Raw genomic sequence first — 20,332 nt, 5'->3', positions numbered from 1 at the left:
GTTTGAAGAGCCTTCTTCTGTAGCACACAATCAGTGGCATCCTTTCAGTTCTCTTGGTTTCCTGGGGCTGTGGAGAGCCGTCTGTGCACGCTCGTAAGGACAGGCGAGGATAGCCTGCGGTCATTACTAACTGTGTTCCAGACATGAAGTGTGTTTCATGTCCTTGGAGTGATTAATGACTCAGCACAGAGCAAGGTAGTATAATTCTGTGAAAGGTCACTCTAATTCCAGTCATAACTGAATGCTGACCAGCCAGCATGAAAAGGCATTTTTTTTTTACACAGTGATCCAATTTATAAACACACACACCAGAAATAACACCATACACTGATACATGCACATATTTTTTCATAAATGCATAGAGAAGGGGCTAGAAATATATACACTAAACAGTTAACTTCTGGAAAAAGGAGTGAGATAGGGTAGGAATAAAAGGGGGCATTTGCTTTTATATAATTTTTGTGTTTTTTTGTGGTTTAAAACAACAGAAATTTATTATACCGCAGTTCTGTAAGGTCCTAAGTCCAGGTAAAGTATGGCTTGATTGGTAGGAACCAGTCCATTTCACTGCAGACTGTCTGACATGGGTCATTCTCACCAAGGCCATATTTCCAGGCTGTTGTCCCCCTTCAAAGCCAAAAGTGTTGGGTCTTTGAATCTCTCTGTGTCTTCTCTGAAAAGGCACATTGTTTTCTAGAGTTGACATAATTAGCAGAAATGGTGCCCACTCCACATCCCATCATGGTTATTCCACATAAATATTCCAGAGATGTTTGGCTGTTTTAGAATCTACAAAAATTTTAGGCAGTTAACTGGTTTAGATTAATGGGGTACATTAGGAACTACGAAAGAGATCACAATTGGACATGCAAATATGGCAAAGGACATGCTTTTGTCCTTCGGTATATCCTGGGCACTGCCCCTCTGCCCTCTCTTGGCATCCATGATCCCTCACACCCACTTACTGCTCCCTTGCAAAGAGGGTTTTCTATTTCTTTCAGTTTTATCGAGGTAAAATTGACAAATAAAATTGTCATGTATTTGAAGTGTGCTAAGTGATGGTTTGATGTATTACACATTGGGAAGGGGTCGCCCCCGCTGAGTTAATTCACCCATTCATCACCTCAGATAGTTCTCTTTATTTAAGTTCTGTTCTCTTGCAGATTTCAATTACACAGTACAGTTGTCCGTATTTTAATTTTTTTTTGTCATTAAGTTTTATGAGTGCCCTTATATTTTGGATATTAACCCCTTATCTGATATATGGTTTGCAAATATTTTCTCCCCGTCCATCAGTTGCCTTTTCATTTTGTTGATGGTGTGTTTGGCTGTGCAGGAGCTTTTTAGTTTGATGTCACCCTATTTGTCTAGTTTTGCTTTTGTTGCCTTTGCTTTTTTTTTTGACATTATTACTCTACAATTACATGATGAACATTATGTTTACTAGACTACCCTCATCACCAAGTTGCCCCCACATTCCCCATTGCAGTCACTGTCCATCAGCAAAGTAAGATGTTGTAGAATCACCATTTGTATTCTCTGTGTTGTACAGCCCTCCCCATGACCCCCCACATTATACATGCTAATAATAATGCCCAATTTCTTCCCCCACGCCCCCCTTATCCCTCCCTTCCCACTCTTCCTCCCCAGTCCCTTTCCCTTTGGTAACTGTTAGTCCATTCTTGGGTTCTGTGATTCTGCTGCTGTTTTGTTCCTTCAGTTTTCTCTTTGTTCTTATATTCCACATATGAGTGAAATCATTTGGTACTTGTCTTTCTCCACCTGGCTTATTTCACTAAGCATAATACCCTCTTGCTCCATCCATATTGTTGCAAATGATAGGATTTGTTTTCTTCTTATGGCTGAATAACATTCCATTGTGTAATGTACCACATCTTCTTTATCCATTCATATACTGATGGACACTTAGGTTGCTTCCATTTCTTGGGTATTTTGAATAGTTCTGTGATAAACATAGGGGTGCATTTTTCTTTTTCAAACTGGGCTGCTGTGTTCTTAGGGTAAATTCCTAGGAGTGGAATTCCTGGGTCAAATGGTATTTCTATTTCTGTTTTGAGTTTTTTGAGGAACCTCCATACTGCTTTCCACAATGGTTGAACTAGTTTACATTCCCACCAGCAGTGTGGGTGGGTTCCCCTTTCTCCACATCCTCGCCAACATTTGTTGTTGTTTGTCTTTTGGATGGTGGCGATCCTTACTGATCTGAGTGATATCTCATTGTGGTTTTAATTTGCATTTCTCTGATGACTAGTGATGTGGAGCATCTTTTCATGTGTCTGTTCCCATCTGTATTTCTTCTTTGGAGAACTGTCTGTTCAGCTCCTCTGAACATTTTTTAATTGGATTATTTGCTTTTTTCTTGTTGAGGTGCATGAGCTCTGTGTATATTTTGGATGTCAACCCTTTATCAGATCTGTCATTTATGAATATATTCTCCTATACTGTAGGATGCCTTTTTGTTCTATTGGTGGTGTCCTTTGCTGTACAGAAGCTTTTCAGTTTGATGTAGTCCCACTTGTTCATTTTTGCTTTTGTTTCCCTTGCCTGGGGAGATATGTTCATGAAGAAGTCACTCATGTTTATGTCCAAGAGATTTTTTTCCTATGGTTTTTTTCTAGGAGTTTTATGGTTTTGTGACTTACATGTAGGTCTTTGATCCATTTCAAATTTACTTTTATGTATGGGGTTAGACAATGATCCAGTTTCATTGTCTTACATGTAGCTCTTCAGTTTTGCCAACACCAGCTGTGGAAGAGGTTGTCATTTCCCCATTGTATGTCCATGGCTCCTTTATCATATCTTAATAGATCATATATGTTTGGGTTAATATCTGGACTATCTATTCTGTTCTACTGGTCTGTGGGTCTGTTCTTGTGCCAGTAGCAAATTGTGTTGATTACTGTGGCTTTGTAGTAGAGCCTAAAGTTGGGAAGCAAGATCCTCCCTGCTTTATTCTTCCTTTTCAGGATTGCTTTGGCTATTCAGGGTCTTTTGTAGTTCCATATGAATTTTAAAACTATTTGTTCCAGTTCGTTGAAGAATGCTGTTGTTATTTTGATAGTCATTGCATTGAATCTGTAGATTGCTTTAGGCATGATGGTCATTTTGACAATATTAATTCTTCCTAGCCAGGAGCATGAGATGAGTTTCCATTTGTTAGTGTCCTCTTTAATTTCTCTTAAGAGTGTCTTGTTATTTTTACGGTATAGGTCTTTCACTTTCTTGGTTAGGTTTATTCCTAGGTATTTTATTCTTTTTGATGCAATTGTGAATGGAATTGTTTTCATGATTTCTCTTTCTGCTAGTTCATCATTAGTGTTGTTGCCTTTGCTTTTTGCATCAAATCCAAAAAATCATTACCAAGACCGTTGTCAAGGAGCTTACCCCCTATCCTATGACCATTATTTTGAATGTTCAGTCAGGTAAATCGCCTATCTCCATTTCTAGAGATTTGTCTTGTTCTTTTGTTTGCAACATATTCCTCTGTTTCTTTATTTTCCTTGACTCTTGTTGGTTTCTGGGCATTAGGTAAAACAGCCACCTCTCCCGGTCGCATCAGAGTGGACTTGTGTAGGAGATGGATCTTGCCGTTCAGTGCAGCCCAGCCCCTAGTCGTCTCTCAAGCTTCTGTGATTGTCCAAGCAACCTTCTTTGTTCTTAGTGGCTCCCAGGAGCTGAGGGTGTATGGAGACCTGTCTGTGTCCCTCAGGGGAGGACTGTGATCATCAGCCATAACAAATGCAGTCCGATTAGAGGCCAGACCCTCAGGCAGCAGCTAGGAAAGCATGTCCTAAACCACTTCCAGGGAGATACTGGGAGATGAGTGTTTTTACATGCTGTCTCTATTCTCCACCCAGGGTGTAGCCACAGAAAGGTGCTGCTCTGCTTGTGAAGAACTGCTTTTTGTTTACTGTAGTTGGGTGGGACTGGAACTTGTAAGCTCCATCGGCTCTCGGTGCCAGGAGGTCAGGAGCCTGGGCAGCAGCCGCAGAAGCCGTGGTGCCAGCCCTGAGTACAGTCTCCTTACAGGGAGAAGATACTGGTAACAGAGTTTATTATTAGAGTGGGCTGGAGGGAGAAGGTGGGGAAGCAACTGTGGATGCCCTGTCCCTGCGGAGGAGCACAGCCCTAGATGGCAGCAAAATTAGAAGCCCAGTCTTCAAGCAGCATCTTTTAAAATCTGTAGATAAAGCCTTTTGAGGGGAACACAGGAGGTGGGTGTTCCTGCCTGCCCCCTGCACTGAGCCCTGCAGGGGTAGCCATGAGGTGGGCTTTTGCACCCATTAAGAACTGCTTTTTTGTTTGCTCCATCTTGGGTTCTCATGGACACAAATCCTGTTGGCTTTCAGAGCTAGATGTTTGGGGGGTCCATCCCTCCAGGGGGAATCTTAAAAATGGGGCTCTAGATGTGTGGTCTGAACCCTTTCCTCCTGGGGGTGGGGAAGCGGGGAGCTGGGAATTCCCTCCCAACACTGCGTCGCTGTTCCAGGGGTGGGACTGACGGTGAGAGAGCCACTCAGTCTTTCTTACTGGCCTGATGTGGATACTTCCCCATTTGCCCAATGTGTAGGAGTCACCCTGCTGGATCATGTGATTCTTTCAGAAGGAGTCATGCCATATTTACCTGTGTCTTCAGCGTGTCCAAGGGAGGAGGGGCGCTCAAGAACCTCCTGACTCCCTAGCTCGGTCAGCTCCTTGTTCCAGCTCATTAAGTAGCTGTGCCTTGGTCCCCACCTCCCCGTCGCAGGAGGGAGGGGAGACCTGGCTTCCCCTGGGGATGCCGGGAGCCCAGGTGCCGCTGTCTGCAGTGGCAGCGGCAGGGCCTCTGCTGTGCGGCTCCACAGGCCCCACCTCCAGGGCTCCAGTAGCGCGGCTGTAACAGGCTTCAGAGTTACTCATTGCCCAGACCAATGGCTTTCTATATTTGGTTCTGAAAAATTCATTAACTAAGTCACATATCTTTACTCTTTAAGTGAACAGTAATAATTAAATGCCTTCTCTCATTCCTTTTTTTATATCTGTTCGTTAGTTCTTTGTGGAAATAAAATGAGCACATGGAATCCATTGGGATATGCTGTCATTGATTATTTCATGGAAGTGTGTAAAATCATCCTCAACTTACTTTAATTCTTTCATCTGCTGCTTTTCTGGGACAACCATTAGGTAAGGTCACTTGCTTGTTAAGAACTTTATTGGAAACCAGAATGACCAGGCAAACCGCCATACATTTCCCTGTAATATGGGCTTTTTACAGCTTGGTGATACAAATTTTATTTTTATGTCAGTTTGTTCTTATCTACTTCCCTTAGTTTAAGTGGCAAAAAAGACAGGCTACTGCAATAAATTTTATTGGTACATTTCCAGAGATTATTGAAAATCTTTTTTGAGCCTATTACATTCTGGAAATTATTATAGCATGAAAAAAATCCTGCAAAATGTTGGCAAAGCATGACACATTACATACTTACTTTACCTACTCTACTATTAATCAGGTGTGCTTTTAGTTTTAATATTCACATCAGGAGAAAATGCCTGGGTGAGTCCTTACTGTTCTAATATAAGAGGTCTGATTAAAGTAAAGACCCCAGGTTCACAAGCTTGACGAGAAATGAGACACAGAGAAAGTAAAAAGCATGCCACCTCCCAAAAAAACCCTAGACATGCAGGAATATAAAAAAGATTATGTCAGCTGTCAGACTATGCATACTAGTATAGTCGCTTCCATTTAAAAATGCTATGATTCTGACCTTCAAGTGTGTCTCTTTGTTTTGCTGATCCAAATTCAAAGCCAGTTAGTTGCAGTTTCAAAAGAAGAGAAGATGATATTTCAAGGGGAGCATTTCTTGAGGATAGGAATGACCATAATAGTTATCTTCATTTGCTTTGCCTGGGATGGATAATACTAGGCAACCATAGCTACTTCTTTTGTTAGACTAAGTTCTTCTGCCAGCTGAAGTCAAGAGTCCAACCTTCAAGGAGGAACAACCTTTGGTGGTCATTGTGAATTGTTTTGCCCTCAGTTTGGACTCTGGTATTAAACCTTATCATGTATCAGAAGTGGACATATAACTGACCCTCAGTTGGTACCAGCAGAATGCACATTCATTCATTCATTGTTTCAGGACATATTTGTTGAGTGCCTGTTATGCACGGAACTATTCTAAGCACTGGAGGTACAACAGTGAACAGAAAAGACAAAAAGATCTCCTCTTATGGATCTTGCCTTCTAGTGGGAGAGATAGACAATAAATAAATAAACTGTGCTAGATGGTGATAAAAAAAGAGAAGGGAAAGGAGATGTGGGGTGCAGAGGTGAAAGTATAGAGAGTAGCCATGGAAGGCCTTACTGAGAAGAGAAATCTGAAAACAGATCTGAAGGAAGTGAGAAATGGAGCCATACAGTATCAGGAAGAACATTTCAGGAAATGCTCCACGGCAAGAGTGAAACGGAACACGCAGGAGCACAGAGGCCAGCATGGTGCCGGGGGAATGACTGAGAGGCAACGTGGCAGGTAATGGGGAGGAGGGTGTTGGGACCTTACTGGTCATTACGGGGGTTCCAGCTTTTTCCCTAAGAAGTCATCTGAAGGTTTGAGGAAGAGGAGAGGCATCTGGCTTAGGTGTCAATAAGACCACTCTGCAGTTGAGGAAAGAAAGGGGTGACACTGGAGACATAAGACCAGTCCCGGGACTGTTATAATGGTTCAGTCAGCTGGAGATGGTGGGGCAGGGGAGTGGTGAGAAATGCATAAAACGCATTAAAAGCAGTGTTAGTGGAGTGGTGGGAGTGAAAGGCTGATGGGATTGGCTCAAGAGAAAAATGAGAGGAAAGGAATTGGAAACAGTATGTACTAGACAAATCTCAAAATAATTTTGCTATAAAGGGAAGGAAGAAAATGGGACATTTATGAAGGGCTTGGGCTGGGTGAGACAGAGTTTTCTTAAAAGAAGTAGAAGCAAAAGCCTATGAGCCAACGAGTGGACACTTACAGTCACTGGCTGCTGCTCTGAGGGAAGGTTGAAGGCACATCCCCTTACCCTGAGCCGTCAGTGGTGGCCACGCTCCATGCTGTTTTCACACGCTGACATGCAGATGATGCCAGGCGCACACATGGATGAAGAAGCCGGGTCATCAAGGTGGGCCGCGGAGCTGGGACTTGTGAAGGCTTGGAGGAAGGTGTATCATGGGGAGTGAGGTAAAAACGGGTGCAGCAGCCTCCCTGGTGGCTCCTGGCCAGGTATTTATACCACAAAGCTGAGCCGGACACATCAGGAACTTGACGCATCTGGAACCAAGAGGTGTGAGGACAGTGCTGACTCTGGTCCTGAGCCTCTCTTTCTAATTAAGTATTAGCCCTTGTTTATCACACACCCATGAAAGGGAAAGGGGACACTGTATACTCCGGAGGTGGGAAGGAGGGGACCAGGACAGGGCAGTTGGCCCTATTAGAGTGGAAGAGATCATGCCAGTGAACACTGTAGTGTCACCATTCAGCTCCCGTTTCATTCTGTTCGTCACAGGTCAGGGTCAGGGAAAGTGACCTTATTATGAAGTGTTCCACTTGGCGTTGCCCTGGGCACTTTGCCCCAGCCCTGTATTGCATTGGTCTCTAAGTAGCTCAGTTTCTAGACAGGACAAAAGTGGCTGCTCGGCTCTGTGAGAAACCCCTTTGGGGATTCCCTTGGCTCCCTTAACCCCCCGCCTGCCTGGAGCCAGGCTCTCTGCACACACCCACTCTGTTTCCTAGGAAGAGGGCTTTGGGGAAAGCTGGGGCTCTGCCGTCTCTGTTTTACTGCAGTGCCCATGCCTATGAGACCTGGAGTAGGAATCAGACTTCCAGAGGATTTGGGTATTCTGGGACGAGATGAAGGTCTCTGATGTCCCCTGAAAGTGGCTCAGGGGAAGAAAGTGGCCTGGGGTCAGACAATGAGGTAGAGGAAAAAGCATGAAAATAATTTGAGGGAGCAATATTTCATTTGCAGGGAGCATGAATAAACAGAGTCATTTAAAGCACATTGTGACAGCAAACATGGATGCCGCGTTATCGAGGGAACATTTGCAAAGGCTGGTGGAGCACGGGGATCCTCACCTTCTAACCACAGCCCTCCTTCTCCCTGCTCTGCTCCCCCAGGACCTCATGGGAGGGCTGTGACCCTTCTGTGCCCCACATTATCACTTCTTTTTGATGGGCTCCCTGGGCACTGGAAGAGTGGGGGGCAGGGCCAGGCCAGGGGAAGGGCTCCCTCACCCCCTTCGGCCTTTCCCAGGCCAGGGAGCGGGAGGACTGGTGCGGATCCGGTCCCCATTTGCCACGAGAGTCAACAGGATTGAATTCTCAGTTGAGGACTGAAATGTATGCTGCACGTACTTTCCGAATGTGCTGTGCCATGCGGGCTGCTGGGGAAGCACCCTGTTCAGAGCCATCGTGGTCTGCGCGCTGTGGTCCGTGCCCGTCAGTGGGGTGCCGTCAATGTTAGTTGTCACATGTTAGTTGCACTTGTGTGCAAGTGTCTCTGGGTACTTGTCATTTTTAGGCCTTATTTCTATTACATTATAAGGCAAGCTCTACGATTTCTATTCTTTGGCACTCTTGGCCCCAGGAATGATACATTAGTTTTGTATCCAGGGTGCTGAAGACATATTGTTGAATACATGTTTTTAACATCTAGGCAATAGTTTATGTAGAATGAAAGCATGAATTATGCAGAGTAAATTGTTGATTTGATTTTTCACTTAAGGAAAAAATCTTATATGCATACAATTTAATTAGAATAATGCTTTGCATTTAAGTTCCAATCATTTTTTATTTAAAAATTGCTATGCATCCTCCCTGTATTCCCTCCCATATAGGTAAACTTTGAATGTACTAGAAGATGTAAAGTGATCAAACTCTGTTACCTCCCTCAGATCTGAGATGCTGTTGTATATGTGCCAGACTCTGTAAACAGTGTAAACAGTCTGTGTCATCCCAGAGACCTACACTTGGGACTGTTACCTTGGGAGGATAAAGGAAGCACCCATGTAGGGAAGCACAGACAAGAGTTACGGGAGGGAGCACTTCAGTGGGGCAATGCACCCAGGCGCTGAGAAGGAGACGGTGCAAGGAATGGGTCTTCAAGAATGGACAGACTTTCATTAGCCCTAGTTCGGGGAAAGTTGTTCCAGCCAAGTGAAGATAAGCACCCTGGAAAGGTGTGGGTGTTCGGAAGCTGTGGCCGAGAGTCACAGTAAATACGGGGACACATGTCCTCTAGTCTGATGGGAAACCTGGGTTTCACAGCAGGGGTAAGCTGGAGGCAGATGATGATACTGTTAGTGACAGCTAGCAAACGTGGGGTGCCATGTTCTCAGACGCAAGTGTTATGCATATGGAATCTCTTTTCACCTGTAAAAGGTCAGTATATTTTTGTTGGAGAGTTTTTCATAAAAGCAATATTGTCAGAGCTACATTAAAGTCAGATCATACAGAGGAAGCACAGGGGGAGAGGGGACAGGGAGAGTACTCCAGAGGCCATCTGTAGGTTTGTGCAGAGGTAATGAAGATCTGGGAGCATAAGTGAAATACAAAACTGGGTTAGTTTGAACCAGGGTTGATTTTAATCTTCATATTGCAAAGCAACCAAAGACATAAGTTTTTGTTTGCTTATGGCTTGCAAAATGTCTTCTAACTACATGGTCTTAAGCACCTACATGGTCTGCGTCCTGTCTTAGGTTGCTTCACTGGGCTATGAAAACCAAGAACCAATAATGCCAAAGCCTCTTACTGTTCCTGGAGTGGAAACCCAGAGCGACTCAGACTCTTCCTTCTCCCTCATCCCCTGTGTCTTATCTGTCCCCGGCTGACTGATGGTCAAGATCACCTTATCAGATTGTTGGCTTCCTCTCTCATCTCATGGACCAAAAAACCCATATTCCTTGAATGTTCAAGTTAAAAGCAGCTGTGAAATTCTAATCACGGTACTAACTGTCTTGCAGATTCCATTGTGATTGGATTTTGGGTTGGTCTCGCAGTCTTCGTGATCTTCATGTTTTTTGTACTGACCTTGCTGACCAAGACAGGAGCCCCACGCCAAGAGTAAGTCTGGGCTGCTCCGAGGGTCTGTTAAGCTCCATGGGAAACTGGTGAAATGGAAACAGTGTCCGGGGCTGGGGTTGCTTCCAGCGGGTGGAGAAAAGCTGCTTATGGATTCGCTGCTGGACCCAGGCACCTTTGGGTGGGACCACCTTCCTTCTGGTACTTGGCTTCCTGCTTCCACTTCCCAAGTGTCCCCTTATGAACCTGAGTTCCTTGGTCCTTTCCTAGGGTCTTAATGCTGATCCAGGCCTGATTTTTATTTTGAAATGTTTATTAATTAGGATGTATATTCTCCTTACTCCCAGAAGAATTTAGTTGACTCACCAGACCAAAAACAATGAAAAAGACAACAGCAAAATAGGATGAAAACCAGTTTTAAAAACCCTTTCAGGGAGCAGAAATTGTTGTTACTGGGCACTCAGTTGAATTGATGATGGACAGTGAACACTGACTTCAACATTTAGTTTCCTCAAAGTAGGATAGAAAGGTAAATGCCAAGGAGTTTGTAGTCCTGATGGCAGAATGGAGAACACTTGTGTAGAGCTTGGGATTTACAGAGGAAGTTATCACATGGGTGCACAAAGAACACTGAGTAACATCAGAAGGTTTTTGTTCAATTATGGCTTGCAAAAAGCTCAGACATGTTTTACGGGATTTCTTTTTATCCCAACTCTTAACAAAGATGGGTAAAAATAACAAATGCTGACTGTCCTATCCGTCAGTCCCAGCAGGCACAGATGGCACACTCAGAGTGGGTAATGAGGAGAGCTTTCGATGAAGGGACTACTCACAGTGGTGGCCAGGAGGACACCCTCAGGGTAGGGCAGGCCTGGGGCTCCAGCCGACTGACAGCGGTTACCACCCTAGGCCTGCAGGGGGCCGTGAGCGCACCCCAGGCATCCTCTGGAGAGGGCGGCTGAGAGGAGCTGTAGCTTTGGGCCAGGGGAGACCGCTAGCCCAGTGTGACCGCCAGGAACAAAGCCTCTGATTACATACCAAGACCTTCCTTTCCTCCCTCCTGCCCACGACCAACCATTGCTCCCCACGGGCTGAACATGGCTGGCAGCCAGAGGCTCCATCAACAGTCACTCTCCCAGGGCACAGAATGGGGAGGGTGGAGAGCCACCTGGGAGAGTAAATGGAAGAAATTGAGCCCAAATCCTCACATTTCCCATGTGGCATCTCACTTAATCCTCCCAGCCGGCAGCAGTATTTGCACTGTTCTGTCTCACCACAGTCTGTTCGGTCTGCAGCCTGCACTTGGACTCTCACAAGGGCCTGGGTAAGGGAACAGCTCTGGCCATCACTTGGCTGTTGTCAGACACTAAGGTTTGGGAAAAAATTAAACACATTTTAAATGAAAGGAAAATAACCACTTTATTCAAGCCTAAGGAGACCTATGATTGAGAATCTCTTTAACAGCCACTGAAAAGCCACTAAGAAGACAAGAACTTTCCCTCTTCCCTCTCCATGTCCTCACAAACATCTGTACATGCCTTTGCTTCTGTTATATGGGTCTAGGAAATGGGAGACGATGGCGAGGATTACAACAGTAGTAAGAGCTACTAGGGACATGCTTAGATGGGGCGCATAGCAGAGTGGTTGGGGCACAGTAGCTCCTTTTCCTCAAGGGGCAGAGGGGGTCTTGAGGGTTCTTGATACACATTTGCTTCATGTAGGATACAGAGCATTTTACAGACGTGAAAACCGCAGCTCCAAATAGAACATGACTTCGTGTAATGATGAATATTATGTGCCAACTTGTCTAGGCCATGGCACCCGGATAGGTGGTCCAACATTATTCTCGATGTTTCTGTGAAGGTTCTTATTTTTTAAAGGAGATGACATTTATGTCAGTATACCCTGAGTAAAGCAGATCATCCTCTGTAATGTGGATGGGCCTCATCCAATCAGTGGAAGGCCTTCCTGTAAACAGAATGACCTCCCTCAAAGGAATTGTCCAAAAAGGAATTCTGCCAGAACACTACCTTCAGACTTACACTGCAGCTCTCCCCTGGGGCTCCAGCCTGCCAGCCTACCCTGCAGAATTTGGACTTGCCTGCCAACACAGTCATATGAACCAGTTCCTTAAAATAAATCTCTGTCTCTGTCTCTCACAACCCTCCCCCCCACTCCCCTCACACCCCCCTGTTAGTTCTGTTCCTCTGGAGAGCCCTGACCACACATTTCCTTCACATGTCATGGGGACTCTGGGTAGCCGAGACTTGCATTTCTAGTCTTTCAATTGGCATTTCCACCACTAGATGCTTTCTCTATTGATGGAGGTTCTGAATAATCTCAAAGAACAGGGGTCATTGTGGCTCTATATACTTTTAATGAAGTTAAGGAGAAGGTCTAATCTTTTTTACTTTAATAAGGGATAAGCCCACATTTTAAGTGTGTTTTTTTTTTTTGAGTCTGATGCAGTGTAAAAGATATGGCATTTGGTTGCAATTAGAAAACTGAAAGTAACAGACAGAAAAAGTACATAAATGGATCAGCTAAAAAGGCTTTTAGTTCTTAGTAAACTTGACATTTATTTGGCAGAAATTTTCTCTAAAACAGACATTATTTTTTCCATTAAGCCAACTTTAATATAAAACAACCAATTTTAAGTTTGCCTGTGATAATAAGCATGAAGAATGATAAATCATTGAGAATAGTAATAATCCTAAAAATGTGCTTACCATATGCTTGGGTCTACTAATCACTTTATAGGTATAATCTCACTACATCCTCACAGGAAGATGAAATAAATCCCATAAATGTTCCAACTTTACAAATGAGAGAAATGGGGCTGAATCATTTGTCTGGGATCTTACAGCAGAAAAACTGTGGAGCCAGGCCTCAGACTAAAGGCTCTTTTATTCTGAAGCTCCTGCTGTTAACCACTACATTAAATTACCTCATGACAGTAATTTCAAATATCCTTCTTTTATTGACCCAAAGGTACTAGAAAGCAATCAGATCTGTTTTCTTTCTCACATACTGAATCAAGCGTCGGTCTGGAGCCAGACACTTCTAGATTTGCTTACTAAGACTTTGGGCTGGATTCTAAGCCTCTCTACCCTTGAGATTCTGCATTTGTAGAATTCCACTAGTGTCTGTCTCCTGGGGCTATTGTAAAGATTAAATGAGCTAATGCCATGGAGCTGCTGGCTGACATGGGGCTCAACGTGGCACCCAGTGAAGTCTAGCGCACCCCTTCATTGTGGTAGAAGTCCTGGTGAGAGCTGAGGGTCTAGTTAAAGACAGAGAGAGAAGCAAGAGACAGCCATCCTCCCACTGGACAGCCAGGCCCTGAGCACCCACGCTGTGTCTACACTTGCCAGAACATTCCCCATTCTAGCCCAGTTTCACCTGGGGCGTGTGGCTCAGTGAAATGGTGAAATGATTGTACACAGGAGGCTAAGTGGAGAATGTTGGTGATGGGCAGGAAGGACTTATGTGTCTGAATTCTAACTTGTATACAGCAGGCTCTCTGGGTGGTTGGTCATGAAGAAGTTATGCCCACAAGTGGGGTATCAGGCAGCATCCCTTTGGAGTATGACTCCCAACACCCTGATTAAGAAAGCCGATCAATTCTGCAAGTTCAAAATGGGCTAGTGCTGAATCTACCACTTAATTTTATCGTTTTCTCCTTGGAGACACCTCAGGGCAGGGCTGAATGGCTCTCTAGGATCTCATGCACATGGGAAGCAAATGTGTTTCCCTTTACAAGTAGTAAGACACAAGGACGGCAGATGCCCCACCCCGTACCCCTCTTCTTATGCCCATGCCCACAACAGACGTCACTGATCAACTGTGTTATCTTCCCTGCATAGCCAAGACTTTGCCTCAGAGTGGTTTTCAAATCGGCATTGCAGGCGGCCATCAGGAACCAGTCACAGTTTACCTGAGAGAGAACAGGTCCCTGGCTGGACCTCCATTTAACAGTGTTGGACGGCAAGAGCTGACATCCATTCAACTGTATAGAATCCATGACACCACAGTAAAATGGACAAGCTTTTCCCTGAAGTTTTCACCTTGGAATCATATTGGCATAAGTGCTTCAATTCTGGAGTCACTGTGTACTCAGTGGCTTCTGTTAAGGGAGGGAATGTATAATAATCCGACTAGGTTGTAAGACATTGACAGTCAAATCCTCAAATCTCAGTATAACAGCAGATTTATCTCTTGCTCAAGCTGCATGCCTGCTGAGGGGTGGACAGAAGCTTCTCCATGTGCAGCTGCACTGTCTCCAACATCCAGTCTCCCAGGTTACTGAGACAAGGAGGAAACATGTGGAGACCCACCCACGCCTGCCCTCAGCTCTTCAGCCAGGACGTGGCATCCGCCCCTCCTCTCACAGCTCGTTGGCCAGAGCTGGCCACACCCTCCTGGCCACTGGGCTGGGAAGGGTGATCTGCACGCCCAGGAGAAAGGAGAACCAGCTATTGGGAGCACTCGCAGAGTAAACTGCAGAGGGAGAAAGGCTATTATAAAGCTCATGTCACCGTTCTTAAGAGCTTCTCAGCCCAAGAGGCAGCTTTAATGGGGATTATTTTTCCCATGTAATATTTGCTGTTTGTGTGTGGGGGAAAAAACCCTTTTACCTGGAGCCTTTATGGACAGTGAAGATAAAAGAACTATTGCCCCTGCTTTCTCAGCTGAGGAGCCATTTACTCTGTACGCTGTCTTATTAAGGCACCATAGTCCATTATCATAAATCTGCCAGAGAGACAGAGTAAAGGGAAAGGCTTCGATCATATTATGTTGAATGTTCTGGAGTTCTTTAAAAAGCTACCAAATTCCAGGCATCATATACCTCAAATACCCACCTTTATAGCCTTTGTGAAGTGCTCCTTGTCCGGGTGGGGATGTTCTTCATTTAGGTGTGAGTGCAGGATTGCTCAGGGCCTTGTACAAATAGAATTACATTTTACCTTGAAATGCAATTTACCTGAATATGCACTCACTGAAGGATGGGTCTCTTTGTACCTAAAAGCAAATAGCAGGAAAATGTCACTGCTTGAGGTCTTTGATAATGGCCAAGGCCACAGGAACTAGCTGGCAAAGTGCAGATGTAGTGAATGGTTCCTGAGGGGGGTCCTGAGATTCTGAGATGTCTACCACTGTCAATGGTTAGAGAATATGACTATTTTATGTATCAGATTCAACCAACACACCTTTGTTCAGGAGTTGCTTTTAATTCCTCATCAATTAAGAGGCATTTACTGAGTGCGTCATAGCTGCAGCTGGTCCTGGACTTTGCTCAGGGTTGTTCTCATGTCCCGGCATCTTCCTGGTAAGTCAGAGCTATCAACTAAAGCAACCCAAAGCCACTTCCACACAGAGGGAGGGCTTCTGTTAGAAGCTTGCTACATGAGATAAAGCTCTCGGCACAGGCTATGTCTCCATGAGTGTTGGCGGTTATCATCATCTTCTCATTCATTGTTAATCACAGAGCTTCACTCTTAGTAGGTCTTTGTTGTAGCTTAAACATCTCTAAAAGGCCACTGAAAGTGGCTGCTGGGAATGCCAGGTGCCCACAGGCTGGCCTGCCCGCTGCCTTTCATGGGCAGAGTGAACCTGAGGACAGCCACGGGCACACTGACACTCAGCACAGCAGCCGGTGCTCCACCTGTAAGAGTCTGTCAAAATCTGGGAAATCCCCCGAGGAACAACACAGCGCATCACAGCCGTTTTCCCTCTGACTGGAGGAGGGAGGCGTCTGCCCTCCTGAGCTGGTCCGTCATGCGAATCCAGAGGAAGGAGCACATGGCTGATGCTGGACGTGGCTGCGCCTCTCCGGGAATCCGGGCTGCGGTCCGCCTGCAGATGCAGCTGTTCAGTGCGCACTGTGAGGGTCCAACACCTGCAAAGTCCTCTGAGAGAGGCAAAGATGAGAGAAACCCAGCGCAGTAGACAGGAGAGGAAGACTGGACACAGTGGCTTGGACGTGAGGCGGGAAAGGCTGCGTCTCATCAGAGAAGTCAGTGAAATACCGCAGGAGTGTGGAGCAGGGAGGAAGTCCTTCCCACTTGGAGGGCAGTCTCCACAGAGGCAGCGACATTTGACCTGGATGGTGAAAAAAGGTATTTGATTTTGACAGACAGAGGAGTGTGGAAAGGCCCACCAAGGAAAAGGAACAGCACGAGCAAAGGCACAGAGGGTCAGAAAAATTGCACAGGTGCATAGAACGCACAATACAACCCATGGTGATAAGAAGAGAAAATCAAGACTCAGAACAGTCTGGACAGTATTTTCAGTCTGGCTGGTGGAGTCCATGGTGTTGCAGTCAAAAGATCATCTGAATTGCATTATAACAAGCTGAAAATGAGGAATACAAATTCTCAAAACAAATAACTTAAGCAAATGAATCTTCAAAGTTCAAGATTCTATCAAACAACTATAATTTTAAAAATGTTAGGATGACTCAGAACTTTTCTGGTAGTGTTTCCCCATATTTTTAATTCTTTAACTATTTGAAGTATTTTTTAGCTATTAAAAAAGTTTTTGTGTTAATAACTGAGCTCCTCTGTGGTTCACGTACAATCATAAGTGAACTTTAAATTCCATTTTACACAAATATTTCAAAAAGTACTGGGAGTTAAGTATGGATGAAGTATTGCTCACATTGCTACTTAAAGTGCATGTATGAAAGGAGGAAAATGTTTGCTAGTGTCTACATCTCCAGAGCAAAAGCCCACACAGACAAAAGGTCTGCAATGCAACATATAGTAGCTGATTGCAAAAAAGATAATATCCACAGCATTACGTTGTTCACGCTCTTCTCCTTTCCCGTAGTATGCATGTCAGGTCATCCGTTTGTGGGGCTTGATGCTGATACTCAAGGCATAGAAAGGATACCTGCACATTGAGGAAAATCTGTCATCTTAAGAGTTCTTTGTGACTCACTGACCACACAGTTCTCAGTTCTGAGAACCGAGTGAGGTAAATGGAAGTGACATTGCTTTGGCGACCAGGAAGCTCACCACGTGGGGGTGTGGTCTTTGTTTAGGCTGACCTTGGTGTAGGTCCGTGGTTCTGCACTTGGGCAAGAGTAGTGATTCTTGGCAATTCTATTAAGATACAGATTGTCAGTCCCTACCTCCAGACATTGTAAAGGTCTGCAGCCCAGGATTCTGCATTGTAAGAAGTACTTCAAGTCATTACAATGCCAAAGAGTGAGAGGCCCCCTGAGACCTGGGGTCCCATGCAGACCGCCAGGGTGCTCCTCGGCAAGGCATCCTCCTGGGGGAACCTGGGGGCCTGCAGCTCAGGGCTTTGCTGAGGGTTTTTTTACATGTTCAGAAGGGATGTCTCTCAGTTATGTTTGTCTGCACTCTGTAGAGGTACTTGCAACTCAGTATGTGCTCAGTGGAAATATGCCTGCCTGCCCTACATGCTGAAAGGCACAATTGTGCAGGTGAATGGGATGGGGTGTAAGAAATATTTTATTTCTTTTCTGTACAGCAGTGCAGAGTCCGAGAAGAGATTCAGAGTGAACAGCTTTGTGTCAGACTTCGGAAGACCACTGGAGCCAGATAAAGTATTTTCTCAACAGGGCAATGAGGAGTCCAGGTCTCTCTTTCACTACCACGCCAATGAAGTGGAACGCTTGAGCAAGGCCAAAGCCTGTCACCAGGCCACGGCCCCTGGCAGCAGTGTGCAGCTCCGGGAGGTCCACGGGGGCCGCGGGTGGCCAGAGGAGGAGCTGGACAGGCTCAGGAACTTCGACATTCCCAACTTTGTGAACACGGACAAGAGCTCCCCCTTTGGGGAGGATGAGCTTCTGATTTCGGAACCACCTATCGTTCTAGAAAATAAGCCTGTTTCCCAGGCCTCAGACAAGGACCTGGATTGAGAAAAATGCTCTGTAAAGTGTTTTCATGATGATGTTGGGTCTTTGTGTAGCAAGAAAGCTCTCACCAAAATTGTGTGTGGGGGTGTGTGAGAGACAAAGTGATGGGACAGAGAGACAGAAGGCCCCCTCCGAGCTGATCAAGCTGAGTTTTTATGCCTTTAAACACACTGGGGCCTCTTTGGGGAATACCGTATTTACACCATCTCACCCTCCTTCCTGAAAGCTTGGCCGCATGCTCAGCGTCAGTGTTCCTGCACGGGGGCCAGCGCGCTGCACACAATTTTGGCCCTGCCCCCACTGTGCTCCACCTTTAGCAAACTGCTTTACCTCTCCGGCTGCCACAGCTTTAACCGTGAGGTGAAGGGTCTGGAGCAGAGGATGCATCCCAGCTCTAATCATTCATGAGTTTGTGACTGCCTCTAGACAAGGCTGGGATACCCCTAAGGCAGTGTACACTAAGGCACCGCCTCCTAGCTCTGGTTATAGGATCCCCTATGTCTCTGCCTTAACCTGCCCCAGCAGGGCATGAGCGTCTATCAGGATGTCAGGAGACGTGTCCCACATAGTCAGTGCAGCCGGCATTTGCATCGGCTCTGCTGGAAGAGCTCTTCTGGGAGCCTCTGGTCACCCCTACTCAGACCTGGGGACAGCCCTGGGAAGCCTCTCCTAGAATCAGTACCCATCTGGGGCATATCACATAGCACTCCTGTCCCCAGGAAGGGGAGGGGAGTCTGTCTGCTGGGTGAGGGAGGTGCCGTCTGTGTCTGTGCTGGTGTATCTGTGTCTGCTCACACTTCTCTGCCACTGGCTCCTGAGCAAGACAAGTGGTGTTTGCCGTACTCTCTATTTCCTTGGCAAATGTGTAGATCATGGCCATGAGGCTAGTGTGTGGGCTTTGAGCTGAGATGGTGAATGGGTCATAAGTACCCTGCCAACAATATGCAAGGTGGCCTGGCACAACACAGTTCATTTGATGAAGAAATCAAAGCTACATGAAGGTATTGGAAATGATTTTGCACACAGTCAGTTGCGTGCCTAGCCTGATGCTAGTCTCTGGGTGGCATTTTCATTATGTATTTGTTTACCATCTGTCTGTCTTGCTTAAGCAAAAAAATAAACACATTTGATCACACGGGAGTTTTCTCTTGTTCTTTGTTTTCACATCCAGTTTTTTCATTTCCTTTAAAAACTGTTCCATGTTTATGGTCCTCCTAACTTCTATCATCTATAGGATCCCAGTGGTCTAAGTCATGTACCAGATTTCATTTAGCATTTGTTCCTATAATAAATTCCTTTCCCATAATGTCCTTTGAGGAAAATAGTCTTCCTTAAAATTCTAACACTAAATAACAGAACAAAGTATGGAATATTTCTTGTAACTAAAGCTGCTTTAAACACATTCTTGTAAATAGGTATTTGCTATTTTGATGACTATTTTCAGGCAAGAGAGCAAGAATAGTAAAGAATGCTGATTGTATTAACTTCTAATATGAGTATTATTATTCATACTTTACTTAACCAAATAGACACTGTTCTATTTCTTATTAGGATTCAAAGCTATTTCAGTGGTATATTATTTTTAAGTAGGTTTGTCAAGTCAGTAGTTTGAAGGATGTTTAAAAGTTGGAAAAATACCTTATCATCATTTTTGAACTAAATGTCAAGAACTGTGAAGGGTCTAAGATTTTTACTCCTCTTGCAAACTAAGAAGTTAGCCGAACCCATCTGCATGGATGCTGGTAGAAGACACGAAATTCCTGGGTCAGAGACAAAGGGCTTCATCACAGCACAGTCGGGGGCATGTGCTTCATGCTCATGCTGCTTCCTGAATTCATTTCAAATTCTGTTGTTACAAAGTACCACAGACTCAGTGAGTTAACACACACATTTATTCTCTTGTAGTTCGAGAGTGCAGAGGTCAAAAATCAGTGTTAGTGGGCTAAGGCCAAGGTGTCATTAGGGCTGTGTTCAGCTTGGAGGCCCATTCTCTATGGGAGAATCCATTTCCTTGACTTTTCCAGCTTCCAGATGCTGCTCGCACTCCTCGGCTCATCGCCCTGTAACTCTACAACCTCTGCTTTTACTTAACACCTCTGTCTCTGTTCATACTGCCTCCCTCTTAGAAGAATCCTTGTGACTACCTTGGATTGCTCACAATAATCTCGCATCTCAAGATCCTTAATGATTCACAACTGGAAAGTCCCTTTGGCCATGTACGGTAACACTCACAGTTTCTAGGGATTAGGACATAGATATTTATGGGGCCACTAAGCTACCACAGTCTTCTTTTTGGCTCCAGAATTAATGTCCATCATCATATGCAAAATATATTCACCTCATGTGAACCTCTTCTAAAATCTCAATTATTACAGCATCATTTCAAAGT

General features: G+C 45.0%; 1 protein-coding gene across 15 annotated transcripts in view; it reads left to right on the top strand.

Annotated features, from left to right (window-relative positions):
* Positions 1–19,083, top strand: part of LOC108409645 (melanocortin-2 receptor accessory protein 2) — a 36,420-nt gene extending 17,337 nt beyond the window's left edge. For 8 of the 15 annotated variants that reach the window (XM_073219381.1, XM_073219384.1, XM_073219382.1 and 5 more), the window contains 2 exons: positions 9,998–10,097; positions 17,556–19,083. In XM_073219381.1, the coding sequence (XP_073075482.1) occupies positions 9,998–10,097; positions 17,556–17,946 (491 nt within the window). In that variant the 3' untranslated portion in view covers positions 17,947–19,083. Of the gene's footprint in view, positions 1–3,878; positions 4,064–5,050; positions 5,185–6,391; positions 6,534–9,997; positions 10,098–17,555 lie in introns of all 15 variants that reach the window. The other 7 variants (XM_073219391.1, XM_073219388.1, XM_073219389.1 and 4 more) reach the window with 7 other exon arrangements.
* The last annotated feature ends 1,249 nt before the right edge of the window (positions 19,084–20,332 follow it).

This window comes from Manis javanica, chromosome 13 (genome assembly GCF_040802235.1).
Source record: "Manis javanica isolate MJ-LG chromosome 13, MJ_LKY, whole genome shotgun sequence".
Lineage (NCBI taxonomy): Eukaryota > Metazoa > Chordata > Mammalia > Pholidota > Manidae > Manis > Manis javanica.
This window is presented reverse-complemented; position numbering and strand designations above follow the sequence as displayed.